The 12,062-nt window shown below is 35.6% G+C and overlaps 1 protein-coding gene across 5 annotated transcripts; it reads right to left on the bottom strand.

Annotated features, from left to right (window-relative positions):
* Window positions 1-372: 372 nt before the first annotated feature.
* Window positions 373-10,518, bottom strand: LOC125647983 (carbohydrate sulfotransferase 1-like). Of its 5 annotated transcripts, none has more exons than XM_056142712.1 (4): window positions 10,278-10,518; window positions 9,864-9,954; window positions 3,230-3,425; window positions 373-1,193 (listed from the first exon to the last, which is right to left on the bottom strand). In XM_056142712.1, the coding sequence occupies exons 1-4, from the start codon at window positions 10,281-10,283 to the stop codon at window positions 455-457; spliced, it is 1,032 nt and encodes a 343-aa protein (XP_055998687.1). In that variant the 5' UTR covers window positions 10,284-10,518; the 3' UTR covers window positions 373-454. The 5 variants fall into 5 exon arrangements, with proteins under 5 accessions (XP_055998687.1, XP_048730821.1, XP_048730822.1 ...); XM_048874864.2 differs by having other exon boundaries at window positions 373-1,229; window positions 10,278-10,513; XM_048874865.2 differs by lacking the exons at window positions 9,864-9,954; window positions 10,278-10,518 and adding an exon at window positions 9,348-9,553.
* Between the last annotated feature and the right edge of the window lie 1,544 nt (window positions 10,519-12,062).

Genomic DNA, 12,062 nt, shown 5'->3' with positions numbered 1-12,062 from the left:
TTTCTGGGGCATTTGTATTCTATGAACACATCTTGTTTTATACCCCTGCTGATTATTAGAATTCAGCTTAGATATATATGCAGAACAGCAACAATTATTGTAATTTCATAGCCCTTGGGGCTAGTGATACTTTTAACTAATACTCAGGTGACCGATAAGGCCTGTGGACTAGTGATACTTTTAATTAATACTCAGGTGACCGATAAGGCCTGTGAGCCTCTTGTTTTTGACATGTGATTTCATCAATCTTATCTCCAACTATTCATGTTGGTTTTCGATCCGAACTCCACAGTAGATATTGGCTGGAGGAGACGACACTGCTATATACAAAATGACACTATGCATAAATGATTGGAAATGATTAGATACTGGTATCATGACTTGGTGTTTATTAGATTTTCTCTGGAGATGGAATATGGTATATCTAGCAACTTCATACATTTGTATTTACTTCCTATAAGTTAAAACTACGAATTCTTAAGCTATTATCAATATTTCTAAGATCATTCTCGTCAACAACATTCCTGAAACCGAGTCGTTCTATCACATCTTTACACACATTTTCAATCACTTTAACATCGTGAAATTTCAGTTTCGTCCTCCACGATTGGGAGGTTTCTTTAGAGTTTGATCGGACTGTTCCGTAATAGGAGTAACTGGTGTTTCCAGCAGAAGTGTGATTAAAAAGCCATTCGTCAAAAGTTTCACTGTACTCTAAATTCAAATTTCTATACAATTCATTTGATACAGTGAATGGATTCTCCGCTATATCTTCATATAGCACCGTGGTGATGCGGTTCGGAAACTGACTCTGTAGAGCTTTGGAATGATAAATGTTACTCCGAAACACTTCACACAGCCACTTAGCGCTCACTCCGATGTCGGTTTTCCGTAAAAATCCACCACGTCTTCGGGAGGACATGATTCCTCGGGGGTCTCTCAGCAGATGGACGATATGGATATCCTTGAATTTGATCAGAAGACTACGAACAAGATCCATAGATACTCGTATTGTTTTCAGGATGATTGAATTGGACTCGTGGCATATTTTCTGTATTTTCTTGATGCAGATGTCGTAACTCCGGCTGGCCTTACAGTCAGGTATTGCTCGAGTTACAGCCAAGCTTTGCTTTCCCGTGCTCTTTCCTAACACTCGCTGTTCGTGTCCCTTGAGATGACAGTTGAAGAGATCGCTAAAAATCTCTAAAATTTTACTAGTATTATATTGTCTGAAATTGATAAAGAAATTTAATCATACAGAATTCATTTTTTGTCATCGTAATTTTTAACTCTACGTAATGACGACATTTAATTGAAGTGGACCGAATGTGTGTGTGTGTGTGTGTGTGTGTGTGTGTGCTTAAATCGGTTGTAATATGCCCAAATATGAAAATCCTGGAAAATAGGGAATTGTAAATTTCCTACAAAGTTGAAATAGATGATAGTACCACATCGTATTCTGATATTACCACATATTGATTACATATTGATTATATATTGATTGAATATTGTTTAACGTTCCGCTCGAGAATTTTTCACTCATATGGAGACGTCACCTCTGCCGATGAAGGACTGCAAAATTTAGGCCTATGCTCGGTGCTTACGGCCTTTGAGTTGGGAGGGATCTTTATCGTGCCACACCTCAGTTATTTGCGATCTCATCCGAAGGAACGCCCCATTTAGTCGCCTCTTACGACAAGCAAGGGTACTATGGACCTATTCTAACCCGAATCCCCACGGGAACCATGAAAGGTGAAGATAACGAACAGTGATCAATCTCATAACTCCTATATGCAATACAAAGTAGATAGTTGGGCAAACAAGGACCCCTTGACACACCAGAGGTGGGATCAGGTGCCTAGGAGGAGTAAGCATCCCCTGTCGACCGGTCACACCCTCCGTGAGCCCTATATCCTGATCAGGTAAACGGAGTTATCCGTAGTCAAAATCAGTGTGCCAAGAACGGCCTAACAATCGGCATGAAACACGTCAGACAGCATTTGACCCAATGATGGGTTGTATTGGCAAACTAGATCGTTATAACGACCATAGAATTTGCGAAATGCTGACTTCAGTCGAGACTGTTGAAACCCCTGTACCATCAACTTGTTCGTCAGTAGCTTGCCTCGATTTAAAAACTGACCATACGCAGAACAAGCTCTTGCGTATTGAATCAGTTGAGATATGCAGGTGATAATGAAATATTGCTACATAAATATGGGAAGTTGACGACGGGGAAGCTGAAATCATCCCATTTGTCATACAGTTGAGTTGTCAGTTGCCATTAATGTCTACTTTCAATAAATATCTAAACATGAAGCAAAAATGGACGACTATGTGATGTCTTTTATTTCGAGCTCACAGGGATATATCGAATCGACATATGAATGAAAGTTATCATTAATAATAGACCAAATGTCGTCGATATATCTAAACGTCGAATTGAAGGCCACAGCAAGAGATTTTTTCTTCTCACGTAGAAGTTTTTGAATAAATTCTGCTTCATATGAATATAGAAAGAGGTCAGCTAACAAAGGAGCACAATTCGTGTCCATGGGAATTCCAACAGACTGTTGGAAGACCTGATCACCAAAGACCACGAAGATATTGTCAATGAGGAACTCCAACTCTAGCATATTTTTTATTTCAACCAGAGTATACTTGTGCGTGGAATCAGAGTGGTGTTTAACAAAGTAATTTTTTAGATGACTGATAACTAGATATGAATATTTCTGTTTTCCATTCTTGTTGAAGAAGCAACTGTCTATGAAGTAAAAAAGTCTAGTCTTTAATTCATCGTGAGGAATGGTCGTGTAAAATGTTGAAAAGTCATAGGTTTTGATGTTATTGATTTGATAAAAGTTTTACTTTAAGTTGATTAGAATTTTTTAGAATCCACATTTGTAATATATATATGATATGGGTTTTTTCTCTCCAAAAATGGTGGAAATGAAAACTAAATTCTATGTGTTTATGTACTATATGAATACAATTAATGTATGGAATGTAATTTATTCCCATGATCGATTTCTCAATGAAGACTAAAACAATGAGGAAAATTTACATAGATTTATATAGGGGGGATATCGAATGTCATAACAGCATTGACGTCAAGCTGTTCTAGTTTTCATTTCCACCATTTTTGAAAAAAAAAAGTTTGCTTCTAGCAAGTCTCGTTAATTAGTATCTAGCTGATGTAATTTCAGAGAGATAGAGGTATAATACATACGAACAGTTCTTAGTGGATGTTAAGCAAGCATAATCGTTGAAGAAGATCTGGGATTTATCCTTCTTGAGGGGTTCGTACAGGTAAAAGGATTTAGGCGATTGTTGTAGAATATCCCCGGTCAAGGTCGAGCCACTTCGGAGATAGGTCAGAACTAGTACACGTGACGTCACTGGATCACGGACAGAAGTAGGGAGTTCTGTCCAACACACAGAAAGAAAACATGTAAATAAAAAGCAAAATTACAATTTAGGCTCTTTTTTACACATATTGTGCTTAAATACTACTTTAAATTCTTAGATTAACAATCTTTAGTGCGACACAATATTTGTTTCGCATCACATTTCGTTCGTGAAGGTATAGGCCTACATGACATACATGTATATGCATTAAGCACGTACATGGAACCCTCGTTCTCGAAATGCTGATCACGAATGTGTTGGTCAAGAAGGATGAGAACGAAAAACCACAGGAGCACGCTCTACCTCGATATAGGCACAGGCACCTGAAGTATGGATATTACTACCACCCCCCCCCCCTTTTTCATAATTTTTTTTTGGTGGCAATAATTTCTCTGAAATGTATGAATTCCCAGTCTATCTCATCCCTCTTTCGATTCATGTAATCGTTTCACGCTTTTTGTAAGCTTTAAAGATTGACCTTCTACCGGTATAATAAAATACACAAGGTAAAGAAACAAAAATTTGTAAACAAACAGGGGGTCCCCGTTTCCGGGCACATTTTCCAAGTAATTACAGCGTTACCTAAGGAATTTTGACGAGCGGCAGGTCGGGGAGATGTCATACTACAAGTCTCTTCAACTTAAAACCCATCTCATCTCTTTTATTTGACACAATCTTGCGTGCATTGATCGGACAGGGCTTCATCTCTTCCACTAGCAGCCAAAAAGGAGGTCACAGAGTACGAATTTGTTGTACGCGCCGTGTGATTGGTTCGCAAAGACATTGCTTAATATCATATACCTAGTAGTGTATCAGCCCTGATACACCTATCTTGGCTAGGGTGAGACAGCTGCAAGTAAGTAGGGCTGTCTCGCCCTAAGGGCCGAGATATCTCTGTCTCGGCCCGTTGTCAAGGGGCTGTCTCGCCCTCAAATTTCAAATGGCTATTTCTTCTTTAATCTTTTGAAATCTAACATAACTACATGAAAAAATGATGTTAGACACAATTTTTTCATATATAATACTTTCTTCCACGACAAAATTTAATTTAAGCAGAAAAATTAAATAAAAACGTTTTTGAAAACAGCGCTAAATTGTAGCGAGTATCTAAGCAAAGGGGGGTAACCCAAGTAACAATTGTTTATTTAGAACAATAACACGTTTAACTTCATTTCAAAACAATCAACGTTCTAGGTGACAGAAAACAGTAGGAGGATTATGGAGGGTGATACTGAAGCATTTTCAGAAATCCCCGGTCCTAATGGAGATAAAATGTTAATTTACAGCAATTTTGATGTAGAAAACTGTTTTAAAACGATTTCTGAAATCTAAAATCCCGAGGACTTGGCAATAAAACGAGAAAAGTAGAACCATTATCTTCCGACGTATTTCAACGACTTATAGATGCTAAACAGATGGGAAACGGTAAAAAAAACTTACTTCAGTATAAGGTAACATTTCTTAAGCAAAGAAATAGCAGCATCAGATCTGTAAACATTCCCGTTCATACGATGACGCCTCGTAAACAAAGTTCTACAACTCTTACAAATTATATGAAATATTGAAAACGGGCGAGTTTGGTAAATCCGAAAAAATAAATAAAAATCAGCAATGGAATAAAGCTACAAAACCCAGACTTTAGCATGTTTCACAATGTCAATAGTACTGGAAACGTAACCATTAAAGTAAACTCTCTGAAGGAATGAAATAGTCAAATTTCGTTGTACAGTATACCATGTATTTATGTTTGGGTCAATGACCCCCCCCCCCCCCCACCCCCACCCAACTTAAAAAAAAAAGTTTATCAACTTGTTGTGTTTTAGGTATATGATATAAACAATATCACACTCTAATGTTGATCTCGGACCTGGGATTGCCCCTCGAGTGATCTCAGCCCTCGCCCTACGGGCTCGGGCCGAGATCAACTCTCGGGGCCAATCCCAGGTCCGAGATCAACATTAGAGTGTGATATTCTATATGTCTCGGGATCATCCGAAGGGTCTCGGGATTATTCGCGGACCAATCACACGACACGTTATAAATTCGTACTCTGTGACCTCCTTTTTGGCTACCAGTGGAAGAGATGAAGCCCTGTCCGATCAATGCACGCAAGATTGTGTCAAATAAAAGAGATGAGATGGGTTTTGAGTTGAAGAGACTTGTAGTATGACATCTCCCCGACCTGCCGCTCGTCAAAATTCCTTAGGTGACGCTGTAATTACTTGGAAAATGTGCCCGGAAACGGGGACCCCCTGTTTGTTTACAAATTTTTGTTTCTTACCTTGTGTATTTTATTATACCGGTAGAAGGCCAATCTTTAAAGCTTACAAAAAGCGTGAAACGATTACATGAATCGAAAGAGGGATGAGATAGACTGGGAATTCATACATTTCAGAGAAATTATTGCCACCAAAAAAAAAAATTATGAAAAAAGGGGGGGGGTAGTAATATCCATACTTCAGGTGCCTGTGGATATAGGCAGTGTGAAACAAGAGTAGACCGATTAATACGTATTCTATGCAGGGCCGTAAATTAACCTTCAATTTGGAGGAGGCGGGAAATTAGGCGGGGGTCTGGGGGCCGCCCAGGCCCCCAGACGCTGAGCACATTTTGTGCACACTGAACACGTTTCGTGCAAAATCCTTGATTCTAGGGCCTTCTAAGATGTTACTTGACTAACTCATTCTAAAAGAAAGATTTGGAATGCTTTTTAAGGGAGGTATCATGTTCTTGGTTATTGGAAACAACATAAATTCTAATGAACTTTAAATTTTAATTTTTTTGGCTCAAAAGTTGGAGGAGGCAGCTGCCTCCTCCGCCTCCATGTAATTTACGGCCCTGCTATGTGATACATAAGCTTACCGGGTACGTGTCTATCTATAATAATTATTTTGTTATAGGCGTCAAAAACTATGAAGTCTCCGTTATTCAAATATTTTTTGTTGTTTTCTTTAACATCTGTTCGAGGATGATCACGTGAACCAGTTCGTGCTCACGTAATCTCGTTATATATACATGTTGATCTAGTACCAATGCACCGTCCCGTGGTATCTTTTGCATTACAGTGGAGTTAATCATATGTACTTTACTACCTTTACTATTATTACATGTAGAGTTGTTATGTACATGTATATATATAGACATCTATATATATATATATATATATATATATATATATATATTCCTATGTGTATTTCTGACTGTTTTACATTAGGATACACGGTGGTACTTACATATACATATAATGCAAACAAGTATTATCATGTTCAAATGTCTCATGTATGAACATTGCTCATACTAATAGTGCATATTCTACTCTTGTTTTGTTTTGTTTTTCTTTTTATCGTCATTGCACATTGAAATGTTAACAATCATGTATGCTGTATGCCCGAGAGGGCCCTAATTTGGAAATAAATCATATTCTATTCTATTCTTTATCAGATACTCACGATTGATTTTGTCTTTCTATTCATCACATGTAGGGAAAACTCAAAGAGAAAAGCCCTAATTGTAAATTATTAGTAGGCATGGATTGTTTTAATGAAATTGAATTTATACCGTTTACCACACTTGCTTGGACTTTGATATCTATCTTTGAAATATTGAATTGCACGTGAAAAATCAAAAACCCAGATTTCAACAGAAAGATTACATTAGATACATACTATGGCATGTCAAACGTTGCAATATTTGATGTTTTTCATTTGTATTGTATAATTTTCCATTTGTATTCTATATTTTCCATTTGGATTGTATAATTTTGCATTCTATATTTTTCATTTGTATTACATAAATTTTCATTTGTATTGTATAATTTTTCATTTGTATTCTATATTTTCCATTTGTATTGTATAATTTTTTATTTGTATTGTGTCCCAGGGATTGTTTATTTTGATTTGTTACAAAGGATTTCATTAGTTAACGTTGCTTTGAGAATTGTTTACTGATGTAGACGTGCTTAGTGATTAGAACAAATGTTAGATAAAGGTTGCCATTGTGTTAAGCATGAATGTAAAATGGTTTGCGGTCCACAACATGCAACACAATGAAAAGTAATCGTGTTTTTAATTAGTTTTGATTTTAAACATAAGCAATTGACAATGACAGGTATATGCTATTTCCGAACGTACAGAGGATGAGGGGGGGGGGGGGGGGTATGGTTTTATTGTCTGTGTTCCCCGTCCCCACATTTCTTTTCTGCGAATGATCTTTTCATATAAAAAAATATATATAGTTTTTCGGTAGTGAAGATTTTTGTTAAAGTTCATAGGGACCGATACCCTCTCCCCGTTTGGAATGTGATGATACAACAGGTGTGGCATGATAAAGATCCCTCTCTGCAAAAAGGCCATAAGCGCCGAGCATAGGCCTAACTTCTGCAGCCCTTCACCGGCAATGGTGATGTCTCCATACGAGGGAGAAATTCTCGAGTGAGACGTTAAATAATATACAACAACTGAATGCCGTAAAAGTTTTGAATTTTGCAAATACCACTCCCAAATTTTTCATATTTAGAGTTAGCCCCTTTAAAGGGACTGATTCACGATTTCCCCTCAAATTTTGTTTTTCACTTTAAATGATCAAAATCTATAGTCTAATATGTTTAGAAGGTTTCACAAAAAAATTAAGGTTATTCATCAAGACAGAAGCTCATTATAGAGAGTTTATTATTTGTTTTGAAAACAAAGATTGAGGTGTGTTATTGTTTACGAAGTTTTCAAAATAAAGGGATATTGATCCAAGTTTATTAGATATATCACATTTCAAGTATACTTTAAGTAAAACGTATCATTTAAAAGTTAAAATTTGTGATTGTACAAAATGAAGATGGTTTAAATTACAAAAATTAATGTTTCACTGGTTTGTTTGTTTACATAAAAAGACTCGAGTCTTTGTTAACAACACAGAATCAAAGCTAAGATACTGCTCTTATCCTTACATTCAGACGGTCCAAATTTTGGTTGTCAACAATAAATGAGTTATATTTTTAATTTTTAACATCAAAAATGATAAACATTTCTTTCAAAAAACGTGAACCAGTCCCTTTAAATTGTATAAGTCAGTCGTCGATTGTATAAGTAAGCCTCTTCGTAAAACTCAGTCCAATATTAGTGATACAGAGTTGATTTACTCGTCAACTAACTTATTTGAAACGAACAGCAGTGTCACCTAAGTGCACATTTTAAAATTGTTAGAACCGACCGAAGTTGAAAGTAAATTTCAAGACATGAATTATGAAGTATTGCTCTGAGATTCGGTCAAGGCGTCAGTCCAAATTTTCAGCCTAGCCGAATTTCACCGAGATCAATGTTTACGTATGACAGTTTTGCATGTTTGAGCTCATTGAGGATACAACGGAAACAGTAAGTACACGATAAACAGCGTGCATGAGATAAATTTTCCTCTAATTTCAAAACTTTATTAATGAACCATAATTAGTGTATTATTACATCACAATTGATATTACTAAATGACAAGTTTTATCGCTTAAATCACGATCAAACCACGGTTGATATTTCTTAAATCACGATCAAACCACGGTTGATATTTCTTAATCATAATTATTATTGCTAAATCACAATCATTTTTGCTTAATCAAAATTGATATCACTATAGGACAGTCAGAATCAAATCAAAGTTCATATTTAAATCGTACTCATTATCATAAAATCACAATTAGCATTAATAAATCTAAATCACAGTTAACATAACTAAATCATAATTGATATAACAAAATCACTATTAATATTCCTAAATCATAATTAACATGACTAAATCATAATTAATATAACTAAATCATAATTAACATTACTAAATCATAATTAATATAACTAAATCATAAACTGATATAACTGAATCACAATTTAATCAGAGGAATATACAGATGGCTCCACAAAAAGAAATTTTGAAAAGTTACATGTATAAATATGTTAACTCACGTGATCCGATAAAGCTCACATAAGTATCACAAGAAGTGGGAATTTTCACAATAATTTGTAAAGGTATAGATTTATTCTCTTTAGAGAAGTCGAGAGGCATAGCCTTCATGAAGGCTATGCCTCTCGACTTCTCTAAAGAGAATAGTATAGATTTAGTAATAAGGGAATATCATTGTGACTATCGGTTACATACACGACGGCTGTGTAGATTTCGTTTATCTTGTAATCATGCACACTGCACCTGTGAAATGACGCTATAGTCTCAACAGTTATATTTCTTAGTTTCAATGCAGAATAAAACTTTCACAATTCACAACGTACAAGTAATAGATTTTGCTTCTTATCTATTTTACTGCAAGTATCGGTCGTTAGTTTTGAATTAAATATAGTAAAATTAAAAACCTCTTTTCCCCATCGTCCTTATTACGTATACTGTACAAAAACGCTGACAGACGCAGATGAAAGGGCTAACCTAGAGCTAGATCTGACAAAACCAAGTGATAAATGCACACTCACGAGGACAGGATTTCTGTAGTAGAATGTCCAGGACAATGAGGGTGACAATCACCACTGCACAGAGCCAGGCAAGTAGCTGTCTACCCAATCTCTGAAATTTTAAACACTTCAATTTTATGGATTTTATTTATGAAAAATGTGTAGTATTATTTTCATACAATCCAATAATGGCATTAAAGCAGGTAGGTTTGTCTCTCAGTAAAAAGAAGAGTCTGAACCATTCAGTTTTTAAAGATTAACATGGGGCGTCACCACAATACTACATGTACTTTAAAAATGATATTACAGATCGTGCTATTGTGGTACCCCTTACAAAATCAAGTTATCTACCCTGAAAATTGTTACGTCTACCAATGTAATTAGGAAACTTTTAAAATATTTTTTTTCTTTTGGCTTCAATGAAAAAAGACTTACCATCATGATGCATATTTTTACCGTATAGATATACAATATACAAGCTCTGGTCAATAGTGGAGAGACAGCATGCTACAATGACTGGCCTTCTAGCATCTTAATCCGATTTATAAGCCACCTTTTCCGAGCGTTGTTTGTTCAATTTTAAAGGTAGGGAAATGTTGGTTTTATAAAGACAAAGATATATATTCAAAGGATTTTTCACATTCCGTTATCAGCACAAAAACTTATCTCAGGTGTGAGAGAAACAAAATATGGTAGGAACTGCACGCAAATCTAACCTTTGCAACGCATGATCCCATGTTCATGATAGGCATTCAGCGTGTAGACTGTTACGTTAAGCAGGTATTAAACCCAACACTCCGTCAGAGACATTTATCATCTGTCTAACTATATACAGAAAATCAAGATGTCCAATCTATAATCTGCGTTAATAAATTTAAGTCCTCTCAGGCAGTGGTGATGTAAAAAAGAGATAAGTACAGGATAAGGTTTGGCAATAAACGGAAAAGGGGACACAATCAATAAAACCTGTTTCCCTGAGTTATTTTCTTTTTGCGCAACGTTTCTCAATGGTATATTTTCCGTGACATTTCATGTACAATTCACTTGCATTCTATCTCGTATTTACAAAACATATTTGGGAAAATTTCATTATGTACCATTTAGCATATTTTGATAGTCCCTGGTTGTTTGCAAGTAAAAAGTACAGTCAGGTCTTTTTCATTACGGTATTAAGTTGTAAAAATGAACATTACTGTAGCAAAGAAAGAAAAAAAATCTTTGGAAAAGTAGGGGATTGAACGCTGAACCCATCCATCACTAGTTTGGTGAACTACCTTCGCTACCCTGTCCGATAAACAAAACTTGGTAATATTAAGATAACATAAAATTTAATCATACAAGAACTCTTCATATCGAGGAGATGAAAAAATTATTTAAAGAAAATGTCAGACACGTCGCCAACTTCAGACAACAGATCCACTGTAAGGCGTTGTGGCGTCAAACATTGTTGTCCAAAAACAGTCAATAATTATAATATTAATCATTTCCTCGAAGTTTATGTGATATCATTCATTCACCCTTTCTTGCACTTTGCTAAGCGCCAAGATGAAAGACATGCACAAGAGGGGATCCTAAAAATACCATATGCAATCTATACATATCATGTTTACATTTATTATTGTTTTTCATGATTTTAAAGTAATGAAAATAATTATGATCATGCATAAGCTCAACATAGCCTCAAATTTTCTATCTAAAACAAGAAAATGGTTTTCATATCACGAAATTCATCTATATATTCATTGTCATAACACTACAAGCATCGTCGCAAGCCACGGCTGAAATGTACGCTCCTCTCCTTTTGAAAAGGGAGAGGAGCGTACATTTCAGCCGTGGCTTTATGGAGCGCCAAATTAACTTAAACTCAAATAATTGAAGATATCATCAATTATTTGAAGATATCATTTACTGCTCTCATCAAATGCATAAATGCGAGCTTCAATTCAATTATTGCTCTTATCAATTGAATTAATGCGCGCATCAATTCTTTTAAAGAGAGCAACAATTCAATTAAAGATATCATAAATTTACCTGTGGATATGTTGAATTGAAGCTATCTTTAATTATATAGTTGCTCTCTCTAAAAGAAATATTGCTCTCATCAAATGAATTAATGCGCGCATCAATACAATTATTGCTTTCATCAATTGATTTAATGCGCGCATTATATCAATTATTGCTCTCTTCAATTGAATTGTAGCGCGCATCAATTCAATTGTT

This window comes from Ostrea edulis, chromosome 6 (assembly GCF_947568905.1).
Source record: "Ostrea edulis chromosome 6, xbOstEdul1.1, whole genome shotgun sequence".
NCBI lineage: Eukaryota > Metazoa > Mollusca > Bivalvia > Ostreida > Ostreidae > Ostrea > Ostrea edulis.
This window is presented reverse-complemented; position numbering and strand designations above follow the sequence as displayed.

Coding starts and splice junctions, on each gene's coding strand:
- LOC125647983 (XM_048874863.2), bottom strand. CDS start 9,456: ATGAAGGCTATGCCTCTCGACTTCTCTAAAGAGAATAAATCTATACCT. Junction 3,426..9,347: donor TGTGAGCTTTATCGGATCAC/GTGAGTTAACAT, acceptor TGTGTTGGACAG/AACTCCCTACTTCTGTCCGT. Junction 1,230..3,229: donor ACATCCACTAAGAACTGTTC/GTATGTATTATA, acceptor TATCAATTTCAG/ACAATATAATACTAGTAAAA.